The following is a 23103-nucleotide window of genomic DNA, read 5'->3' as shown; positions in this document are numbered from 1 at the left end:
TGTCCCCGTGCGAGGCTGGAAATATACACCAGAAGGGACGCCAGCGGATCCAGTCTAACTGGTTTTGCGGTAAATCTAACACCGACTCTCTCCCCTTCATACATGAATTCGATACCTTCCTCATAAAGCCTACGGCAAAGTCTAGCGTATGGGCAAAGGAATCGTAGGTCACCAAGACCTCTATACTGATGAGAATAATGACGACAAGTGCTGCTGGGCAGCGATGAACACACCAGCTCGCAGCAAATGTTGACATCTAAGGTCACCTCCCTACGACAGGCAGCTCTGTGTTCTCCCGCACTCCATCACAATCCTAAACATCAACATATGTTTGTACATCAACTCTCTTTTTCTTTCCATGTTCGTTGCGACATGATGAAAGACACGCACGCACGCACGCGCTGATCTGTCACGTTACGCCTTGTCACTTCACAAAACGACATACCCAAGTAAAACTCCTTAGTCTCAAGTGCACTTAAATGTTTGCTTAACAGGTTCATCAACACTTATCACAGTAGGTATCAACACAGTAATATCCTTCTCATGTCAGCTTATAAAACCTTAGTATAGAAAAAAAATATGTTCTCGTGTCCGGGTTAACAGTTTCGATGCGCCGGGGTAGGAGGCTCCAATAAGACTGAGGCAGGCAGGACCTGGTTGGTGGTGGTGCTACGAGGTCCTGTGTCCTCCCTTGGGCACGGTGGGGCAGAGGGGGTGATGAGCTGGGGGGGGGGGGGAGGAGGAGGAGGCCAGAGTGCCCCTAGTGAAAGGTCTCTTGTGTTCTTGTGGGCACCAGTTGTAAGGGGTGGCGCCGCCGCCTTCCTCCACCACTGATCGACTCCACTAAGTTTTAGCAGCCCTACTATCGTATGGACGACGTGTACCTGCAACACTTACACACACACACACACAAACCACACAGGCTGTGGCACTATTGAGGTCGGCAGCCGCAGACTTCCACAGCTGTGGCGTTGGGGCCAGACACAGCCACAGCCGCCTCAGGTATTGAGGGGAGAGGTGAAAAGGTAAAGAAATTTGTCTAAGTACAAGTGAAATGGGTAAAACGGGAGGGGAAGGGGTGGTTGAAGGGTAGGGGGCAGCTGTTGCTACAGAGAGGCGAGAGGTAACGTGATACGAGGGGTCACTAAAGGGTATAGGGTAGGGGGAAGGAGGGAGAGGGGTGCGGTGTGGTGTGGCGGCCAGGCAGAGACTGTGGTCCCAGCACAGTTTGCATGTGGATACCCCTCGTGCTGCAGCAGCAGCAGCAGCTCTTCCACTATTGATCGTCACTAAACCACCTCCACCATCCCTCCCAAACCTCATACCGCACACCCAACCACAACTCCTGGGGCGTGGTCCGCTTGGTATGTGGTGCGGTTGGCTACCCAACACAGCTCCGCAGACCTCAAACTGGGGCAGAAACATATACCCAAGACGACGTGCGTCAGGACAGCTAAGGCCCCATAGCAATGCCTCACAGCAGGCGGTGTCCACCTGCAGAGTTTATTGCGCCCATTTCTATTCGCTCGGTATTAAAAAAGGATGGTCTCATGTGCCCTGAGGGAGGAGTCTGGTGAGGTTGAAGGAGTGCCGGAGAATAAGATAAACAGAGAGGAGATACGAGGAGGGGTGTGGAGGACGGCGTGGGCGGGAGGGTTGCGTCACCGGAGGGAGTAGGTGATGCATCTATCATTCCTCCCCTCCCCCAGCACACTCCCATTCCTTCCCTCCCACACACACACACACTCACTCACAAACTCCCTCCTTAACCATTACTATGCATTGAGTCCATATACCGGACCTAATTACCACAACTGTTCCTCTGTTAACCCCACAGCGATGTGAATAATGCAGGTTCAGATAAGAATACCGAGTAAACGCTTCAAAGAGAATCCCGAGAACATAACACTTCACACTATGTAACCCCTGATGTACTACTTCAATCACTGGGGCCCAGTTCCAGGACCATTCGTGCTCTCTGTATCCTCTTTTGCGCCACCGCCCACAGGATGGGTACGAGTGCACAATAGAATAGCCGCTCTGGCTATAAAAATAAAAAATAAAAAATCCTGTCCTCGTGTATATGAACGGTTAAGCAAAACTGGGGGGAAAAAAAGCCTCCCGAACAATGAAGAAGTGAAAGCGTTCTAATTCTAAAATTCTAATAACCTCTTTTCCTCACCGAGTGTGGCGAAGGCCACGTTTCTAGCAACCACACGTAGACGAATATCACATTTAATCTCACTTGTGAAACGTTGGGAGACGTCTGATATAGTTTAAGACCTCTGCAGTTCAGTTTTGGTATTATCATTTATCTGGACCATGGCGTAACAACAAGAGGGAGAGCAGTGAACTGCTGAGTCTCAGCCTTTGATGTGGGTGTGCCACGGCAACGGTCACGGCTGTGCCGGGACTCGGAGGCACAAGGCCACAGTAGAGAGAAGAGAGCCAGGTGACCAGTGTGGGCGGACGGGAGGCAAGCTATATCGGGTGTTTGCCTACCTGGTCACCCACTACACGGAGCAGGTGCCGGTGGTAAGTGACGCAGGTAGCTGGGTCGCGGTATCAAGCACGCCACACGCCTCTGCCGCATCTTTCCACCATCGGGTCACCAGTATTTTTAACGCCTTAAAGACACCCAGTGAAGTCACCCAATACCCACAGCCAACAGATGTAAACGCCGTCATCGGAGATCTTATGGAGAATGGTAACTGCTCACAGTTTCGTGCTGTTAATCTAATGAGGCATATTACGAGGAGGAGGGGGGAGAGAGAGAGACGGTTCGTCCCAGGAAGTCGCCAATCCGGATTCTGAACCATGGCGGGAAACAAGTTGCTGTGATGAGAGTGAGACGTGAGGAGGCTGGCTGGCTGCTGCTCCTGCTGCTGCACCAACAGCAGCAGCAGCAGCAGCAGCCAGGAACTGGTTAGTGGTGGGTCGGGTTCCCGGACGTTAGCATCGCCAACTCATGTTTACACAACGCTCACAGATCCCACCCTCCCCACCCCCACCCCCATCGTCCTCTCCTTTCCCCCGGGGCCTTCAACCTATATAGTATAACAACAGGTATAAATATACTGTATAACAACGCTTCATGGGTTATACAATATCCCATATAACCTGTGTGGGACTACAGGACCGCCTTTCTAAACTCGAGTTTCCTGTTTCGCAACTACGGTTGTTGTCGTTGGCATCACTGTGGTGGTACTGCCGACGTCTCCCACGTTAACAGCCCAAGGTACTCACAGCTGGACGACTGCAGTGCAAAAGCGATGTCACGTGGTCCTCAGCAGTGACGATGATCAACCATCAACGTCTGTTACGACCCTATACCAACCATGGTCATCACACACGACTTCACTGTCGTACGGCGGATGCCACAGTGATCGGTGTCGGTGACACCAGACGCCACGGACGAAACCCTTCCTCCTCCTCCTCCTCCTCCTGCCCAGACCTGCTCGACCCGTCGGGCTCGCCCACACAACTCTCCCACCACCCGTTACTACACTGACGTCAGGGTTACAACCGTCCCGACACAGCCTGTTACACGACACTTTAATAATGATCCAAAGAGAATAAAAGCCTTTTTTTTCTTAGGACTACATACGTGGAGATTTCTGGGTAAAGGGGCATAAATATTTTTACATAAAACTATGTAGAGATTCCTGGGTGTAGAAGAATTGAAGACTATCAGAATGTGACACGAAATAACGCTTTCATGAATATGAATCCTCGTACAGTTAACTACAAACAATGAAAAGAAACGTAACCCAAAGAGTTGGTAATCAAGATAAAGCTACTTTGATAACTGCTCTACATATGACTGTACGAGAAACAAGTGCCTCTAACAGGAAAAAAGAAGGTATTACAATTACTTGAAAAATACAGAAAGCTACTTAAGACCTGTACTTTGTAAACTACTTCATTAACATACCCGAGGCCAAGAGGTGTGCTAAAGCTACGTGCACAGGTAAGGTATTGTAGATGTAGAGAGTCCAGACATCTCAACCTACCATTCAGAACGAACTTTGAATCCTTGACAACGTTGCAGATTCTGATTCCCATGCCCACTCCAGCTAGAATGTGATTCGCCACCGGAATTTCGGGAGATTTGCTCTCTCTTTACATTTGGGTCAGAGGAGAATCCAGTTTTCCGGTCCTAGGTTTTTGCACCCGCTAATATGTAACGCCCCGGGTGCAAATAATTTTTCACATCTACAACACAAGATCTTCAAACCTCAACAATACTATTGGGTCACTATTTTGTCCAGTGTGCTGGTTTGTACGCTGCAACACGGTTAAGCATATCGTTGTATATGGTTTAGCACACAACAGTGATTTGGATAACTTAAGCTTGGTTTAATACACTGAATTAGGGCTTATCTCACTTCAGCACTGTTCCATACAATACAGCAGGATGTAGCACACTCCACTAAGGTTAAGTTCACTGTAGCATACTTTAAACCAAACTGTATTAGGGTACAGTTCAACGCATCGTGGTTTAATACTCGGAAGCAAGGTAATACGTATATCACACATCATCTGGGTTTAGCTCACAGTAGCATGGTTATGAATAAACAGCAGGGCTTAGCAATTACTCAGAATGGGGTTGAGCTCAAAGAAGCATAGGTTTAAATACACAGGTGCAGAGGCTACGGCATCGAGGAACAGCGACAGCCACACTAACCTCCTTAAACTACGTGAAGAAAGAAACTGTTGGCAGGCTGGTTCTCTGTACAGAGCCAGCATGACTATCATCTTTGGATAACAGTACGTGGCAACAGTCCCATTGATGGAAACAGGTTACAGAGTTCCGTGTATATATATATATATATATATATATATATATATATATATATATATATATATATATATATTCCTATGAGTCCACGGGTAAAATGAAACACGGTAAGTTCCCAAGTGCACTTTCGTGTAATAATCACATCATCAGGGGAGACACAAATGAGAAATATAACAGTCAGTTGATATACAGCGAAAAGACGTGTATATATATATATATATATATATATATATATATATATATATATATATATATATATATATATATATATATAATCAAACACAGGAGGGTGAGGGTCACTATATCTGGAAAATAAGGCAATACAACGAGTCTCGGGCCATGGTTTGGGTGGTTCTAGGGACATTCTATCTTATGACCACACAGCCAACGGTTTCGGAGGCTCGAAGAGATACTCGCATCTGTTTGCTACCATCGCCAGCACACTGCAACACTGCAGCTTGGTGTAATACACTGCGGAACCGGTCTAATCTACATCGAAACTCACTCCAATAAATACACTGACAGCCGGGTACACTGCAACTCAAGTCTAAGAAAAACTACACAGCAGGATGATCTAATAAACCAGAGGGCCGTCTAATACAATTGATACAAGAGTACAAACTTGGAACCTGTTCATAAAATGGCAGGATAAGCCACCATCGTGAACGACTACGGAGCAGAAATACGGTGAGACACAGCCTCAGACACTGCAGTATGGTATCATACTGTATACAAGCACTGTCTACAACACTGCATTACAGTGATGGGGCGCTAATGGGGTCTAGGACACTGCAAAAGTCAAATAAACTTAAGAGGTGTAACATAATAACAACAAAGACTATTAAGATTAAGCACTATACACAGTAACAAGACAGCTAGGACACTGCATCACTGTACATCATGAATGAGACATTTTTGTGTAGGGTAGTACACTGTAACAAAGCTTAGGACATTGTAACAGTGTATATCAATTGTCTATAACACTGCGATACGGCCTGAGGCAATAGTGTCCAGTACACTGGATCATATCACATCAGATAAGAGTCTTGAGCACCGATACGGCCAGTTTTTAGGGCAGTACAGTGTCAGTGAATATCTCAACACAGCCCTGAAGACTACGGTACAGCATGGTACACTGCGACAGGACCTGGGTCATTCAACATGACCCAGCACACTTCAATTATTCAACATGACCCCAACACACTTGAGAGTTATTCAACATGACGTATAGTACACTTCAACGGGGACTATTCACCCAACACGGATCCGAACAGTCTGAGCAGCGAAGACTGGTGGACGAACACCCCGGGACCTCAGTCACGACTCGACCGTCGGAGCCAAAGTTCTCCACCACCCTCATGTTGGCTTCTCCGGCTAAGCCGTCCGGCCCCTGACCGTACCCTGAACGTGCCGTTTAGCAGGCCCTTTTATAGCCGTTACGAGAGCAAGGTCAAGCTGTGTGAGAGGGGTAGAGGCCGAAGCCGCCTGGAAGAGTGGCCGTGACCCGATAGTTTGTGACCAGGGGGTTTCCAGGGTCCTGCGACGTCAGCAGCAACACCACCAACTGGTGCATGGAACAGAAGCCCTTACAGTGCCGTCTAGACACAGCCACGCTGACGCGACCCCTTACACGGGTTCCCTCGCCCTTACAATACCCAGGGATTACCCAAACGAGGGTGGATATCAGGGCTCCCGGCCCCTACGCTGATCAAGAGTCTACCGCCAGTGTTTATGAAGTGCGCATCAGACCACCTACACCGTTCGTAAGGAAGACGCGGTTCCACTCCCGTAATCCTCGCTGGTCACTGACTTATGAGGTGAAGTGTTAGCCTTAAGACTCCAGTGACATTTAAGACTTATTTGGTAGCTGACAAGTGTGTGATGGTGCTGAAGTCTTACTTATTTCGTGGCACAACTCCACACGTACACAATACACAAGACCGAAATCTGCAAATAACATCTGCACCTTTTCTGTTTACCGAAACTCCCAAGTTCTACACTGTGAACATTAAGCTAGATTCACAGAGGCAGATGCAAACGAACACAGAGAAACTTACGAGATAACCATATGATTCTGACAGAATCTTACGTTTCCAAGCATCATGGACATCCGCCACACAGTTTGCCGATATTACGTAACTGTAAAGGCGAGTCACTCCTCGCCCATGTAATCTATCTGTTTTAAAAGAGTTGGATGTTGTGATCAGGTCATCCCTCAATCTTCTCTCTTCCAAGATAAGCAAAGAGTTAAGACCTCGCTGCTCTCTTCTGAACCTTTTACATAATTTTTTTTTAGCGTTTTGGGTGGACGGGTGTTGCCTTACAAATGACACTTTCCTCGTACAGTGCAGTAATGAAACTGAAATTGCGGTGTATACGTCACCAGCAAGAGAACGGACCGTGGACATTGTTTTTCACTCCCTCCCCTCCTTCTCCACGAGCACCGACTCTGTACTTAAAATTCCACATTAATCACGGCAATTGTGATCCATTACTTCCTCACCAGGGATGGCGCATATCAACTCTACCTCTCCACCACAAACCAACCCCACAACCTCTTCATATTCTGAAGGATCTCAGGCACCGGCGCCATCATCATTTACTGGACCTAAAGCTTAAACTTTTGCAACTTCAGCTTGAGACACTTATGCCCTGGGAATCCTTGACCCTGTTTCTTCCACTTTCAGTGAGGAAACAAAAGAGTTACAATAACTCTCCAACAACCCACAAGAACTTAACCCAAACTTACTGCGGCAGACTTAACACAGAGCACACACCATGCACAAATAAGGAATATAAAAAGCTATACAAACAACTGTAATTCAAAAGTTGTTTTAATTCTACCCCATTACACATAACTGCATGAGCTCGGTTTTGTAAATCTTTCTGTACGGAATAAAACTGATTTTAAGTACAATGGGTCCACACTTCTGGCATAATTCTAAGAACACAAGACCATACAACAATGTGAGGGGAAATTTTAAGAACACGAGGCCATGCAGCAATGTGAGGGGAATACCTACCTATAAATGTGTAAGGCTGAGCAAAAGTTGCGGTTACGAAGCCAGCAGGGGGATGGTAAGGCACCACCTGCGTCTTCGTCTCCAAACATGGAATGGGTTACAGACGATCCACCTACACACCGCTGCCAGTAGTATTGCAAGCTCCACTGATAATTTTCAGAGTTCTATAACTGACAATAATTTCTAAATTAATTCAACAATGTACAATAACGAGTTATATTACATGGGCGTAAATCAGTTACAACCTGGCAACGAGCGTAGCGTGGGAGCTCGTAAATCAAAACAGAGAGAGAGAGACGACCTCTGGTGTCTGCTGGCCGACCCACTAGCAGCCGCCAGGAACCCGTCCCCCTTCTCAAACACAGGGTGATATGTGTACTCACTCTCCACCTCCTGTAGCTCGGGTTCCAACGTGCCTTCCATCTGCAGGTGCCGGACGATCTCCTTCAGGCACTTGATGTTGGTCTGGGTGGTGGCCACGATCTCCGCCTGCGGTACAAAGACACAACCACAAAACTGTCACTTCGACTCAACTACCATCTGACGTGTGGGTTCTGCAGATCACCAAACTCCACTTCACTGTCGAGGGTGATCCAACATGCAACTTACGTTACTGGACATTTCAACATGCAACATACTGTATTATCTAACACCAAGATGTTTCATCGTGCAACCTAGAATAATAGGGCGTCTCATCAATAAACATATAACATTTTCAAACACGCATGGAAATCAGGACTTAACAAATTACTGCCACTTTCCGTTCCTCACAGCTAAAAGGGGAAAATCATACGTATTTCACAACTCCAAAATCCTTAATGTAACCCAGGGCTAAACGAGACCACTTCATTTCGCGTTAGAGCAACGACTGGAAACATGGCGCGCTATGAGCACTGAACACCAGCACAGTCCATGTTTCCAGAATTGTTCGCCCGATGGTCCCACCTCTCTTCTCTCTCTCTGACCGAACGATTCAGATCAATATCAATAGCTCAAGTCTGTGGTAGGGGTTCAATGGGTACACCACAAGCCGCTTTAATATCCTCTAAAGCGGCCGTCAAGATAAATACACAAAATTAATCCTTGCGCGCAACGTGGCAACAACGCTTGTCATCCCTTAACAACAGAAGGCGTAGGCGGCAACCCGCAACTATTGTTCCACTTCGAACAAACGACCGGTAACATCAACACGCTATATTTACTTTGTGGTGCCCCTCTATTTACTATTACACTTGAGGATCTTTACACAGAAGACTCACAATATGTTCAGACATTGTGGGTAAATACTAATACCGCCACCACCATCACTGCTGCTGCAGCTGCCACCACCAACAGACAAACGGTTCCAGGTTCCAGCAGCTGGTGGCGGGCCAATCATCCGCCCCACAGCATTCATGCTAAACCAGCGGGGGCACACAGCATACGCTGTTGCCACACCTGCGTTCATCCGAAACTCTGGCCGCTTTAAGCTACCGCGACGCGTCACGGTTTCGAACTATCTCGTGTTACGTATAGGGAAGGAGGCATCTTACTGCACGTTTTCTTGAGGGAAGTACGATGTGGTCTCCTTAAGAGCGGGTAGGGTGATGACCGGAGATACCATTGTACGGCAACAGTCCTGTGCCAGAGGCTCTACTCATGTTCAAGGAGGCCAACTTTCACCTCTGTATGACATTCTGCCGTGAATGATGGGAGACAAAATGTTAAAGTATATGATGTGATTACGAAATGAGTGGTACTCCTAAATAGCAACGAACGAAACGAAGACAGTTACATACACACTTACATTTTCCTCCTCTGGTTATCAAAGGCCACACAGATACTACAAGGCAAACAGCAGGAGAGCGGAGCCATCCAGTCAGGCCCCGTGAGTCACCAGGTCAAGGTCGGATCAGTCCTAGCCCGCCACGTTAAATCAAAGAAAACGGGTCCATTTCATCCGTCAGAGAAAATGGTATTTCCTTTTTCTATCGCATACTATTTTGTTTCCTCGTTAAACTGTTCTAAAACCAATCGACAATAAAAGTGCGTCTAAAAGCATTTACGAAAATACTGCGGATTTTTGGTTTTAAGTGATAAATATACTCATTAAACGATCGCACTTGGTAAAGTCAGTTGTAACTATTTTTTTGTGAAGTTTTAAAATCCCAAACGAAAACAAACAATACTTATAATATTCCACAATCGAAAATTCACCATTAACTTGTCAACAATCACTTCCTACCCGTCCACACGGCTGTCAAATCACCTATTATGAGACAGAACTGAAAAACAATGGTTCCAAATAATGATTTTCCACAATACTCACATAGTCCAAGCCAATGGCGGACTCGCTGGAGTACTTCCTGAGGACGTTCTCCGTGACAGTCAACTGCGACCTGGACTCGTCAATCACATGGTGCAGGTCGTCCAGGTCCGAGTCTGAGTCCAGGTCTCGAGGTCCTGGGGGAGGCATAGAGCGGAGGCGGCGGTGGTGTGGGGAGCGATGGCCCCTGTAGGGTATGCCGGAGAAGGAGGACGCACCATCCGAATCTATGTACTTGCGGTAGTCGTCCCCGAACTCCAGGAGTCGCCGCGCCGCCTCTTGGTCAATGTCCTCAGAGTATGGCTCACTTAAGTACTTGTACTCCTGCTGGGCACACGAGAGAACTTAGAAATAATGTATATCACTCCTGCATGACAAGTGTACTTGAAGATTCACGTTTCAATATCTATCAAAACTGTGGGGCTTATATACCAGGGCTCCTAAATGCAGTTCTTCGAATATGTACATATACATCATGCACCTGATACGTGTTACCGGACTCTACCTGCTCCAGGTTACACAACGAGTGAAAAGTTACCTTTGGCGAGGCTATATAACAAATAACACAGTCTCGTCAAAGAACTTCTCAACGCAAAAGGAGTCTACATTTTCCTGCAACTGGAAGCAGCGTAGCCTTGGGCTGTAAGGAACCTCCATTAAGAGGCACCTGGGAACACCAGGTCTCTTTCAGGAAGATCGATCCTGGATTGATTATAAACAAAAACTCACCTGATAAGGATCCCAAGCTTGTTCAGAGAGTGAGCTCATGTCCTCGTGAGTGTTCTGGCCTTCCTGGTCGCTCATGTGTGTGTTGCTGCGGGCTGTGTGGGCGGGACTGCGGGTGGGTGCCAATTCTCTGATGACCGGCACGGGACTGGTCGGGCGGGAGTCGTCGCTGGTGTAGCACTTGTTCCCCTGGGTATGTGGTGGCGTGCGTGGCACGCCGAGCACACCGCCACAGTCCGACACGCACTTCTCCGTGGAGGAGGTCATCCCGCCGGATCCGCCGCGGCAAGCTCCTGGGGACACACACACACCTCCTCACTAAACATGCCAACCCTCACACCCCATATTTTTCAAAGTAATCATAGGCAAATTGTTATGCCATTTAAATTTTAAAATTTGATATTTCAAGGTAATCCTCTACACATTACTTGTACCAGAACTCGTCTGTCTAACTTTCAACAAAAGTAATTATGTAATCTCTTTGCACGGCAGACCCGGTGGTACAGCCCCCACCGACAGAAGTCTCGCCCGCTATATATAGACCCCACCATCATACTTACCGAAGGCGAACTCTTACCTCTCTCTTACCTTACACACTCAAATTAAGATACTTGCCTTATATATCATTGTTACCTTACACACTCACAACCTCTCAAGTATCTGATACCTGCTTTTACACCCCTCTTACCTTATGCATTAATTGCCATACAAAACTCCAACACCTGTCTTACATTTGATTCACTGGAGAGTTTTCAAGAGTTAAACGAGCTCTTGGCCTAAGGTTAACGAATTTGATATAATACCCGATGGCAAAGACCACATCGAGGCATCATAGACACACAGCACATTCATCCCAACAGCATTCACAATTCTCAGCCTGAAATAACTCCCAAGAGAGATCATCCACAATATATACTCACCGGAAAAGGATGAACTCTTGACGATGTGTCTTCTGGACTGCGAGGTTGTGTCTGAACCTGAGGAGTGTGACTTTGAGAGGGAGAGGCGACGGTCCGGAGACAGATGGATGTTGTCAGAACCTCCAGACAAATTAAGTGTGATGCCCTCGGAGCCTGAATCCGTTCGTCTCCCCTGCGTTAAGAGACAGAAAACGAGTTACATCCGATCATCCTCGTTTTCTTTACACAACTTCCAGGATAACACTAACAAATTTTTCACATTCATCCTTCAAGACGGAGAAAACTTTACTGACAACACTAATAAATAACAAATGTCCCTATATGGTAGAGAGCATATTAATAATGAATATCAATAAATTATGAACTCTCCAATGCGGAGGAATAATTTTTCAGTTTTATGGAAGCCAGTAAATGAAATTAATAATAAATAAAAAGTTGATATACTGACCAGGGAGAGATTGGACTTCCTGCGGGCTTTTGTTTTCCTCCTCCTAAGGGATCCTGTTCCTGTGGTTATGGGGGGTGACTGGCGCCCAGTGGTGACGGGGGGGATGGAGGTGGTGACGGTGGCAGAGGTGGAGATGGTGGTGATACTGGCAGTGCTGGGGGTGCTGGTAGTGTTGGGGATAAAGGAAGGGGTTGTGGTGGTGGTGGTGATGTTGGTGGCGCTGTCTGTTGGCGTGGTGCTGCTGCCGGCTGTGGCGGTGGTCACCGCCGTGTTGGGGATGCCCGCGCCACTGTAAACAAGGAGTAAATTTACACACGTTATACCACAGTGCAGGATGGAAGTTTCTGGCCCCTTCACGGTACACGAGCTTCATACATGATGATGTGTGCCCACAGGGAGTGCGCGTGTACAGAGCCTACTGGAATAAGTGGTTAAAGGTTTCCATCTGGACATACATGAGGGGTCTATAAGTGATGCATATGCTGCTGGTACGTGTGGGCGAGTGTTCGTGTGTGTAATGTCAATTTTCAGGTCCAAGACAAAGAGTAACAGCATATTATCTTGACAGCATGCAAAACACGCCATCTGATTCCTATGCAAGATACGTATTGAATTTCCATTACATCTGATAACAGTCACAAGGCAAATACTACGAAACCCATCCTCCACCATCACACCCACATTGAGGAACCTCCTAAATTTCAAGTGTAATGAGCACAGGAAAAGCCTCTTAAAAATCTTGAGCAGTCCGAGGAATATGGAGGATGAGAGGCTTGTAACAAACTGTCTGGTAGATGCCTTACTTTTCTGTAATTGTACTCAATTCAATACATGACAATCTGGAGGATCTGAAACTATCCTCATGAAAATTTGTTAGATCTGACACCTTAAAGGAAGGGACCAAAGGGCATTTACATACCTTATGGGTCCCTCGAACACCACGATGCTCAGGTAGTTGCTTAAAGCCAACATGCTGACGGTCAGGTTAGTGAGGCTCCTTCTGTCTTCCACCCCCAAAGAGTGAATGTATGACTGTTCTAAATCTAATTATCGATGACCATAACACTATGACATTCCTGTTGTAAGACAAGCTCCACCTCGTTCATAAATTCGTAGTACCCTTCCAACGACTAGATCAGGTTACAAACTTCTTGTAGCTTTCTGAGGGCTTGTAACTTTCACAGGCTACTACGGAGCCGTCTACGACACCACCGAACGTCAACACTGCGACCAAGCACTGATCCGTCGGCGTCAACAGCCCAATCAATGGTGGTCTACGGCACAATGAGTCACTCTGCACTACTGAACGTATGTGTCTATTCGGCACCACCCAGATGGGGGTACAACAGTTTCCACACGACACTTGGTGCAAAGTGAGTGCGTGTTGCCTCCCGTCCATATGCCAGTGACGAACCAGGGTTCCTTCCCCCACCACTTGCACGCCCTGACACGTATACAAGTAGGTTACTTCAGGTCACTTGCAAAACTTGCAGTATCTCAGGAACTGAAGGACTGGCGAGAATGATTCAAAACATTCACTTGCTGACGATAGCCACGGCCTCATTAAGTCGTGAAGGGCAATTTTCAACAGGCTAAAATCGCCATCAACAGCCAAACAGTTTGAGGATACCAGGCACACGATGAAGCCACAACATCGTTTCTACCCGGCACACGATGAAGTCACAACATTATTTCGCCAACGGAGCACATCCATCGCTAAGAGCAATCACCCAACGCATGTTAAAAGCCTCCATCAGCCGTAAATCAACAGGTTTTCAGCGGCAGTGGGCTCTGGATGTGGCAGTCCGGAAGACAATCTGGGGGATGTGGAGCTGGTGCGGTGCGCAACTTTCAGAATCACAGTGGAAACTGACTGACGGCTCCCTGCGCTGCAGGAGCGCGAGGCCGGCCGGCAAGCAGGCCGGGCTGCCTGCCTCCCTGCCTGCCTGAGACCTCTGTGATCTAGTTATTTATTTCCCTTCACTTCTCTTACAAGACTTGCTCAATACCATCCTTTATCACCAGCCACGTGTCATGTATCTAGCTGGTTAACTTCCGCGCACAAGTTACCGTAAATAGCAAGCTATAGAGTGAGAACCAGAACGTGGGATAATGTCACAGCTTCCTCTTGTGTTTCGGAAACTCCACGGACGATAACGGCTGTCGGCTAAGCGCACAAGGGGCGCGTGATGCAACACTCAGGCCACCCCCTCACGCCACACCCTCGGTGACCACCGCCACCAGACAGTAAGTGGGGACCGGCGCACTTCATCAGAGAACAACAACTAAAATGACGTTCACGACGCCATTCAAAGCTCGACAAAATGTCTTTGCTGACGAACACAAAACCGGCAACATACCATCCTTGGTGACGAACGGTAAACCCGAAGCACAAATCTCCTTGGAGGGAACCAAGAACACACCACTTGACTGCGAATGGAGTTAGAAATCACGAGTTTGAAGGAAGCTGGATGATGGGAGGGACCTTAGATAGGGAGTTTTAAACTGAAGAGGAAAAGACCAGCAACAACTCAAACTGAAAGAAACCAACGGATCAACAGTGCCTCGGCTACTCAGAGACGAACACATGACTCGTTATGACGAAACACTGAGGAATGTAGTTCACACTGGACTTTCCCCCTGTGCTGCAGCACACTTGTCACGGCCGCCTTGAACAAGCTCCCTTGCCTCTGACAATAGAGCACTGAACACGATGCTGCTCACTGATGCAACACCACAACCAGTCAAGTGGAGGAGGTCTCGAACCTCCTCCACACTGGGACTGAACAAGAAGACAAAATGCAACGGGAAAATTGCAAACCAAATCCACATCACTGGTGAACGTTCGTCTTGTGATGTGGAGTGAACTGAAGGATGCCGAAAGATAACCGTGGTTAGAATATGTCTAACTTTCGTGTGTTTTAGAGGCTATTCTTTTTTCCACAATGCGGTTTGGAACCTCATTTTGGGTCTCTGATCTCTCACGCTGTTTGTGGCTGCAGCTCGCAGTCTTTTGATACAATCCATAACCTGGCTGGTCAGGTAACACTGCAGATATTTTGGCTTCGATATCTTTCGTGTTCTTGTATGGACGGTTCATATAGTTTCTACCGCTTCCGGATACAATGTCCAACTGTTTCCGGGCTCCATATATTTACACCTCTCTCTCTCTATCCCACCTCTTGATTCTAATGGATATCTCACAGTTATTGATACCAATATGGAGTGATCTTAGTGTACACAGGGAACTATGCCTTCCAGGATTTGCCATCTAGAAATCAATATAAACCTCCTCCGTCAGCGTTCCACAAAAGTTCCCAATAGTTTTAGTTCATGTTAGCAAACACTGCATTTGATTGGTCTTTGTAATCCCACTTTAATTTTATCTTAGTTTCAACAGCATTTGTTCTGAAACGCTAACATTGGTTTTTGCCTCTCGCCTTGATGGTTCTCAAAATATGGCCTGCTATTTACTAAGAGGAGGCTATACTACTACTCGGCTGCATTTCCTGTAAACAGGGGTCACCAGACCTAAATTGTCTTGGGACTTTCGGATTTGAGTGAAAGGGTGGATGGCGACTGCAGACTGGTCAGCCAGAACATTGAACTGGATACCGAGAGGTCAGCCAGCACAGTGAGGCGATGCCGAGTGGGTGACTTGGGCAGTGAAGCTGTGTGGATGCTGTTAACTCAGCCGGCACAGTGGAGTTTGCGGATGCCGAATGGTCGGCAATCGCAATGGAACAGAGAGAGAGAGAGAGAGAGAGAGAGAGAGAGAGAGAGAGAGAGAGAGAGAGAGAGAGAGAGAGAGGTCAGCCGACACAACGGATGTTGAGGCGCTAATCAGAACATGACATCGGTGGACGGTGAGTGAGTGAGTGAGTGAGCGACTGGTGGTGCCGCTGTCGTCACATCTCCGACTTTCCCCAAATAATGGCAGAGAGGTTTCAACTCGGCCGCGGCCCTAATTTCCCATTATCTCTCTCTGGATTTCTACCCCATCGACGGCAAGTGGGAGGCCATCTCATCGCCAGTGGACAGAAACTTAAAAGAAACATAAAATACCTTTCAAATAATTCAAATAGCCCAATTTCAGAGCTAAATGAACTCGTACCATTAAAACCACAAGCTGGATCTAGGACGAGGTTTCACACAGGGAGATCATTTCTACGAGAAAGCAAAACTGAAGTAATGGGAGGATTACTACTAGGTGGCGCTGAACCTACACCTGTAGACGAGAAAATAAAATCCACCGATTCGACTTCAGCCCTGAACTCTGAGGGATTATTCAAAAATTGTGAGATATTAGCCTTTATCTTTAACTGTGGAAGATAATATGAGTCCTTATCTTTACAGTGTCAGCAAGATGTACTTACAAGGCCTGGTTGTCATTGGTTGGGGTCTCTGGGGTGGCGGTGAGCAGGTTGTGCAGCGCGGTCTCTGACACGGAGTAGGGGGCCAGGTCGAGGCGCGTGGCCAGCTGATACAACTCGCTGACACTCCACGGCCGCTGCTCGCCCGACCGACGCTTCCGGTTACGCAGAACCACCTGCGGCAGAGGAAGACGAGATGATTTCGTTACCTCAACTTGCTCTGTGTTCCTAAGAGGATTATGTGCTCCTGGCGACGTCAGAGCAACGGGAGTGTAACTGATATAACAAGTTCAAATAATGTTGATCGCATGTCTGCGATGACTTACCTTTGCCTGTGCGACGTCGGAGGCAGAGGGTACGATAGCGACGCGCTCTGTAGTTGGCGTGTTGTCGTTGGAAGGTAGCGGGTCGCGGGAACCCTTCAGGGAGCTCTTCTGCGAGCCCCGCATGGAACCTCTGGTCGAGGTGGCGTGCTGTGTGGCGGTGGAGGCGTCCATGTCGTCAGACGAGGCAGATTCTATGTCGCTCTCGCCCGTGGTCAGCTCACCGGAGGCGTCGCAAGAGTCCAGGACACAGGTGGCTGAGAGACGAGCCTCGCGACGCTGCGAAGCGATCCACTGCCTCACTCGCGCCTGCTTGCTTGTCACCACACCGCAACCAGACCCGACGTTGAGCGTTAGCTGATGCGGACGTGGAGAGACCATCAGGGGCGGTTCGTCAGCTTCGGCTGGTTCCCGCACGAGGCGCTCTGCGTCGCTGACGAGCCTGGTGAGCGATTCCTTACTGATGGAACGCTGGGACTCTGGCTGCTCTTGTTCTTCCTGTGGCCGTTCCTGCTGCTGGCCAGGGGTGCCACCATCGCTGCCCGTGTCCATACGCTCTTGAGCCACTAATTCGTCCTCCTCCTCTTCGCCGCCACTGAGATCACTCGGCATATTGGAGTTGAGCCAATCAAGATCGTCTGGTACGGCTGAGTCGATGATCTTCTGGAGAGCTTCGTGATCCACTTCCTCGTCGCAACTGAAATCCAGCCTGCTGCGGGCAGACACACGACGCACCGTGCTTATGGCTCGTCGTCGGATCTGGTAGACCCTGTTCTTGGAAGGATCGCACTGCACCAGGTTGAGGTTGGCTTGGCACGCAGCTGTGGCGGTGCTGGTGGTGGTGTTCGTGGCAGCCTCTTCGGTGTCTGTGTCCTGGTGCTTGAAGTCGAAGGTAGCGCAGTTGGGCGAGGGCCGCTCAACGTTGGTGCAGCTGGTCTTCGAGGGCGAGTCCCTCGGTCCGCTCATGTCATTGTTGACTGACACCTCCGTTGTGGCGGGGCTCAGGTTCAGGCCAGAGTCATCGGTGGTTGAGGGGGACACAGTGTTACCGTTCACCTGATTTACGTTCTCCATCTCACAGTCAGTAGAAGTGGTAGTGGTGTTGGTAATGGTGATGGCGTCGGTGGAGAGGGTGGTGGTGGTGACCCCAACGTTGGAGACGGCGGTCGGGGATTTGACGGCGTCGTGAATCATAGGGACGTCGGCAAGGATGTCTGCAGGAGCTGGTTGACCACAGCGAGCACGCACTGTGTCCAGACCGGCACTGACCACCATGACGTGATCCTCCTGGTGACCCGAGGCCGAGCTAGTGCAGCTGGTGGCGGTCACGTTGGGTGTCTCCGGGTCCTGGGAAGCAGCAGCGGCGGTGGTGGTGGTGGTTGCGGCAGCCGGAGGTTCCTGCTCAGGGTCGACCAGCATTGGTTCAGGATGGGGCTCGGTGGAGGAGGTGCAAGGGGAAGGCGCTGCACCGCACTCGCTGTCCCCACTCACACACACATAGTCATCCTGGGGGAGCGAGAGATACACGTTAGCTCAACATCCCAGAGTCATGGAGGAAGATTCTTTTACCAAAAATTCGTTTTCAGTGCACTGTGAAACATACGGCAAAATATCAGAGATGCATTTTAGTAAGCAATAAGGCAGGCACGTACCTGCTGCATACAAAAACACCAAGCACCAAGGCACTACACACACACACACACACACACAAACTCGCGCGCGCATATCTGCTACAGCCACGACAGAACATGCATGATTCATGCATTCTAAGGTCTAATTAAAGAGTTTCATGCAAGCCGCGAATACTCATTTAGCGCAAGCACTTATACAGTCTCAAGAGAGGCAGCGCGTGGCCCGCGGCGGTCAAGTGGATTGGGCAGGGCGTACCAGAGGGAGACGTGGCGGGCGGACGGTACTACTGCTCCTGGTGGTGGTGGGTGTGTGGCGGCGCACCGCAGGACACAACACTCAGTATCAGGTGCGTCCATGTCATCCAGCACGTACACCTTACTTCACCTCGTCCATTCCGCCCCCCAACCCCCTCTAGATATATATAGCCGCATGATCCAAACCACTCCCCGCCACACTATCTGCTTTTATCACATTATCACTCGGTGGGCAGGGCGTACTAGCCATCCTAACGATGACACAGTCAATACTGATACACACGTACACCGACAATCAGGCGAAAAATCTTACGCAATCTGTTAATAAACACTTAAGACGAGCATTTACCCTACAGGAGCTATCGAGGGTTAACCTAATGTTATGACACACACTGAAAACAAAAGTTTTCCCACTTTAGTGAGGGGGAGGGCAGGCAGGTCATGCACTGAAGCACACTACACTGCAGAGAGGCGGGAGTATTGCCACAGGGGCAGTGGAAACTACTACAAGCTAGCTAGCTGGCGGTGCCGGAGTTGTTTACCTTGGTCTCATGAGCGTGGCGGCTGCATGAGGCGGCCTGTGCGAGCTGTGCCGGGGGTGGGATAAAGGGAAATGATGAGAGTGCAGGAAATGACTGGGCCCCCTCCCAGCACGTCAAGATCCCAAACCAAACCCAAACCACACACACGCTGGAGGGCGCCTCTAGTGGGCCCCTCCGCCAAGAGCATCTAGATGAAGGTGCAGCAGAGATGGAGTGGCGGTGATAGCAGGTGTATAGATTGGAGGGAGGGGATGGTGGGTGGCGCAAAGACAGAAGGGGGTGATGGTGGGTGTTGGGATGAAGGGGGTGATCGTAGGAATAGGGATGGATGAAGATGATGGTGGAAAGTAGAGACTGAGGGGGATTACGGAACGGATCTTATCGGTAGATACCAAAGAAATGATGGAAGAGATATCAAATGATAAGACAAATACAATAAAGAATATTCTTCATCAAGGAAAAAGAAAACAAGAAAACAGGGTGTGTCATGCACAGGAAATGAGAGGGCAGAGAGAGAATAGCAAAAAATAAAAGATTAAGTACACTGTAATGGAAATAAACATTACTGAAACTCTGTTCACACAATTATCAGAAAATAAACAAAAATTTCAAGTGGCATAAAATAATACAGTTGTATGTCTTCAGTGTGTAATGGATAATGATTCAGAGAATCGGTGAAAATAACTGTGAGAAGCAGCGTGTCGTGTGGCGCAGACAGAAAGCATGATGTTGGCCAAGGCAAAGCTGAATGTGACAGCATAATGTATACAGTGGCATACGTTTCTTTTAAAGTGGTGAAGCAGGAGACGTGAGGTGAGGGTGTACATAATGCGCGGGATTACCGCAATGTGTTGGAAGGCAAACAGATGTACACAATACATGGACATTATCGTAACTCAATGCGATCATTTGTCATATGGCCAGTGGCAACACAGTACATAGATAACATAATAATAATAACCACAAGTCCCGCTGAAACCAGAGCGACCTGGTACCAGCGATCCGTGTGTGTGTGTGTGTGTGTGTGTGTGTGTGTGTGTATACGATGAACCATAAAGAATTACATTACAGAGAAGTTGCAGTCAGTTACACGGCAATTACATATCGAGCTTGGCTAAGACGTCGGGTGAAGGCCTTGCCGACAAGGGTGAAGCCCCGGTCACCGACTGCATACAAATACATCTGACGCACAACACACGTGGCTGGCAGTCAACACTGTTAGTGCACGGCTAAACTATAATACTCCCGCAGTAAACGCGTATGGCGCATGGCTCAGGGTTTAGCCAGAACCTCATCATGAAGGTTTTGGCGCATCCTGAAGGAGGGATGAGCGTGACAGACGTATACAGTCAACTGGAATCAATAATCTAAATCAACAAAAAAAAAAAAAAAAAACACGACGGTCATATTCCGGGCCTAATTAAAACGATGGTTCATAAAAGAATCCACGCGCCAACATCACACATGAACTTCATATGCAATAAGCAGTAATCAGAACTTACGTGTTACTTTATGAATTCTATCTAACACTCGCAGTGGTGTCGAACCCCTGACATCAACGGGAATGATACCCAGGGGTCGCACCGTCGTGCTAAGGAATATCACCGTCGGGGATTCGCATAGCTTCCACCGTCCGTGCCCGCTGGCTGGGGGGAACTGTGTGTGGCAATGTTCACACCCATGAGACGACCGCCACTTACCCTACATAAACTCATGTATTATAATATAGAATGAAGAGCATAGGACATCAACTGCAATCAACGGCGAAGTTTATCGCTTCATTTTAACTGTCTAAATCTCGTATGAACATAAAATAAAGTAATTCTAAAACTGGTTCGAATATACTGCAAAGACGCGACATCACATTCCTATTTACGGCAGCGTAATACAACGATATTCCCCACTTAACTCAAAAGTGTCTGAGGATGAAAATCACTCTAATGTATATAAAATACACTAAATACTTGACTGGAAAGGAGGCAGCGATGGACACAGTATAAATTTTGCAGAGACTTTCCTCCTTCCTGTCATCAAGCGAGTGGCCGAAGTAAGACTGTTAGCGGTTAACTTGCGACGGGAAAGACGAACAACGGCCTTGCGTAAACAGTTTCAACACAACTGTCCTCATATAAGGCGGTAGAGCGCTAAAATAAAACTGAGGAAAAGAAAATGTAGCGACTCATGAATAAATTTGTCATTTTCTTCTGTAAACTGTTTAATTTGAAGATCAAATCAGCGAGATTAGTTCGATACGCCAGCGTTTAAACACAAAGAGTTGGGTAACCGACTCGACGCGTACCGGGAGCTAACTGGGAGAGCATCCCAGACGGATATCCCCCAAGCCCACGTAGAAAAAGCCCCCAGCTGACAAGCTGAACACCGAGAATTATTCATTACCTCGATGTACGACCCTGCTTCCGAGAGGCTGGAGTCATAGGCTGACCAGCGTCGGGTCCTGGGGCGGCGGGTGCTGGGAGGGCACGGCGAGCCGCAGGCTGAACCGCAGGAGGACCCGCACGACGACGAGGAAGTGGACAGCCGGCGGAGCTTGTTCACCGGCTCATCCTCCGAATCGCTGCTCGAGGAGCTGCTCCGGTCCTGCAGGGGGAGGAGGGAGAGAGGACAATTGTTACACGGGTCAAGTAAATGTACTGAAACATGTGGAAATAAGATTAATTTCCATACACACTAACACACTAAACCAGTCTTGATACTGTTTATGAACATTTGTAATTGAAGAAAATACTAAACATATCGTGCAAATTCCTATTGGTTAATCTAACCATCTTATGCAACTGCTACTGAAAAAAAAATCAACACTGAAAAGAAAACTATGTTAAATATCGAGTGCAATTTGTTGAAAACTCTAAACATATAATGCAAATGCTACTGAAAAATCTAAAACAATTCAAAATCATCAAATATTTATGATGAAGAAGTTATCCTAATTTCCTGTCCATCAATACCAATGATTTCTCGCGTTTTCAGTAATTTCCGGAGGAAACAAACCTGTCTTAAAAATAAAACTTCATAACCAGTAAAACGCATGAGAATAAAGGACAACGGAGAATGACTCGCCATATGGTGCAGATCACAGCTCGGGGTACCGACCGACGATATGGCAAGCAGGCATCGTTGAGGAGAAGATAACAGTCACACTCACACACACACAGAGTTAAATCCACACATACACAGCGTGCACTCCCTATATACGACACACACACACACACACACACACACACACACACAGTTAAAGCCACACATACACAGCGTGCACTCCCTATATACGACACACACACACACACACACGACTCACATTTGGGAGCAGCGGCAGGTCTCTCAGACCCACCCTCTTGCCCCTCTCTGCCAACCACTATCCTACAGATCTATATAGATGGCTCCCCCTACTCCACTCTCCGCCCCACACCTCTAAAAGCGCTGGGGCGATTCTGCCCGCGACAACAAAGTCTTTGATGTGTGAATCACATAAACATTTCTTCAGTTTAACCACACACACACACACACACACACACACACACACACACACTATATATATATATATATATATATATATATATATATATATATATATATATATATATATATATATTCAAATATGTAATTACTTATTATTTAAGACTACTTAACTTAGGTCAGAAATATTCCTTCTCTATAACACATTAGGTGGACCAGACACCTAGACAGGAACAAGAAGCACTAGGACCACAAAGCCACTGGAAGCTCTTTAGAAGACTT

At 47.8% G+C, this 23103-nt stretch overlaps 1 protein-coding gene and 1 long non-coding RNA gene across 7 annotated transcripts in view; one reads left to right on the top strand and one right to left on the bottom strand.

Moving 5' to 3' along the window:
• Positions 1-23103, bottom strand: part of klar (klarsicht) — a 353898-nt gene that overhangs the window by 40615 nt on the left and 290180 nt on the right. For 2 of the 6 annotated variants that reach the window (XM_071674533.1, XM_071674534.1), the window contains 9 exons: positions 21745-21945; positions 19348-19392; positions 16923-18425; positions 16600-16772; positions 12224-12512; positions 11776-11947; positions 10859-11148; positions 10133-10456; positions 8208-8313 (listed from right to left, as the gene is read on the bottom strand). In XM_071674533.1, coding sequence (XP_071530634.1) covers positions 8208-8313; positions 10133-10456; positions 10859-11148; positions 11776-11947; positions 12224-12512; positions 16600-16772; positions 16923-18425; positions 19348-19392; positions 21745-21945 — 3103 coding nt within the window. The remainder of the gene's footprint in view (positions 1-8207; positions 8314-10132; positions 10457-10858; positions 11149-11775; positions 11948-12223; positions 12513-16599; positions 16773-16922; positions 18426-19347; positions 19393-21744; positions 21946-23103) is intronic. The other 4 variants (XM_071674529.1, XM_071674530.1, XM_071674528.1 and 1 more) reach the window with 4 other exon arrangements.
• The window catches only part of LOC139755874 (uncharacterized), a 30177-nt gene that overhangs the window by 4632 nt on the left and 2442 nt on the right, over positions 1-23103 (top strand). The gene's annotated exons all lie outside the window — the stretch shown is intronic.

This window comes from Panulirus ornatus, chromosome 20 (genome assembly GCF_036320965.1).
Source record: "Panulirus ornatus isolate Po-2019 chromosome 20, ASM3632096v1, whole genome shotgun sequence".
Classification (NCBI taxonomy): Eukaryota; Metazoa; Arthropoda; class Malacostraca; order Decapoda; family Palinuridae; genus Panulirus; species Panulirus ornatus.
Note: the sequence above shows the minus strand (reverse complement) of the source record. Positions and strands in the feature narration are given on the sequence as shown.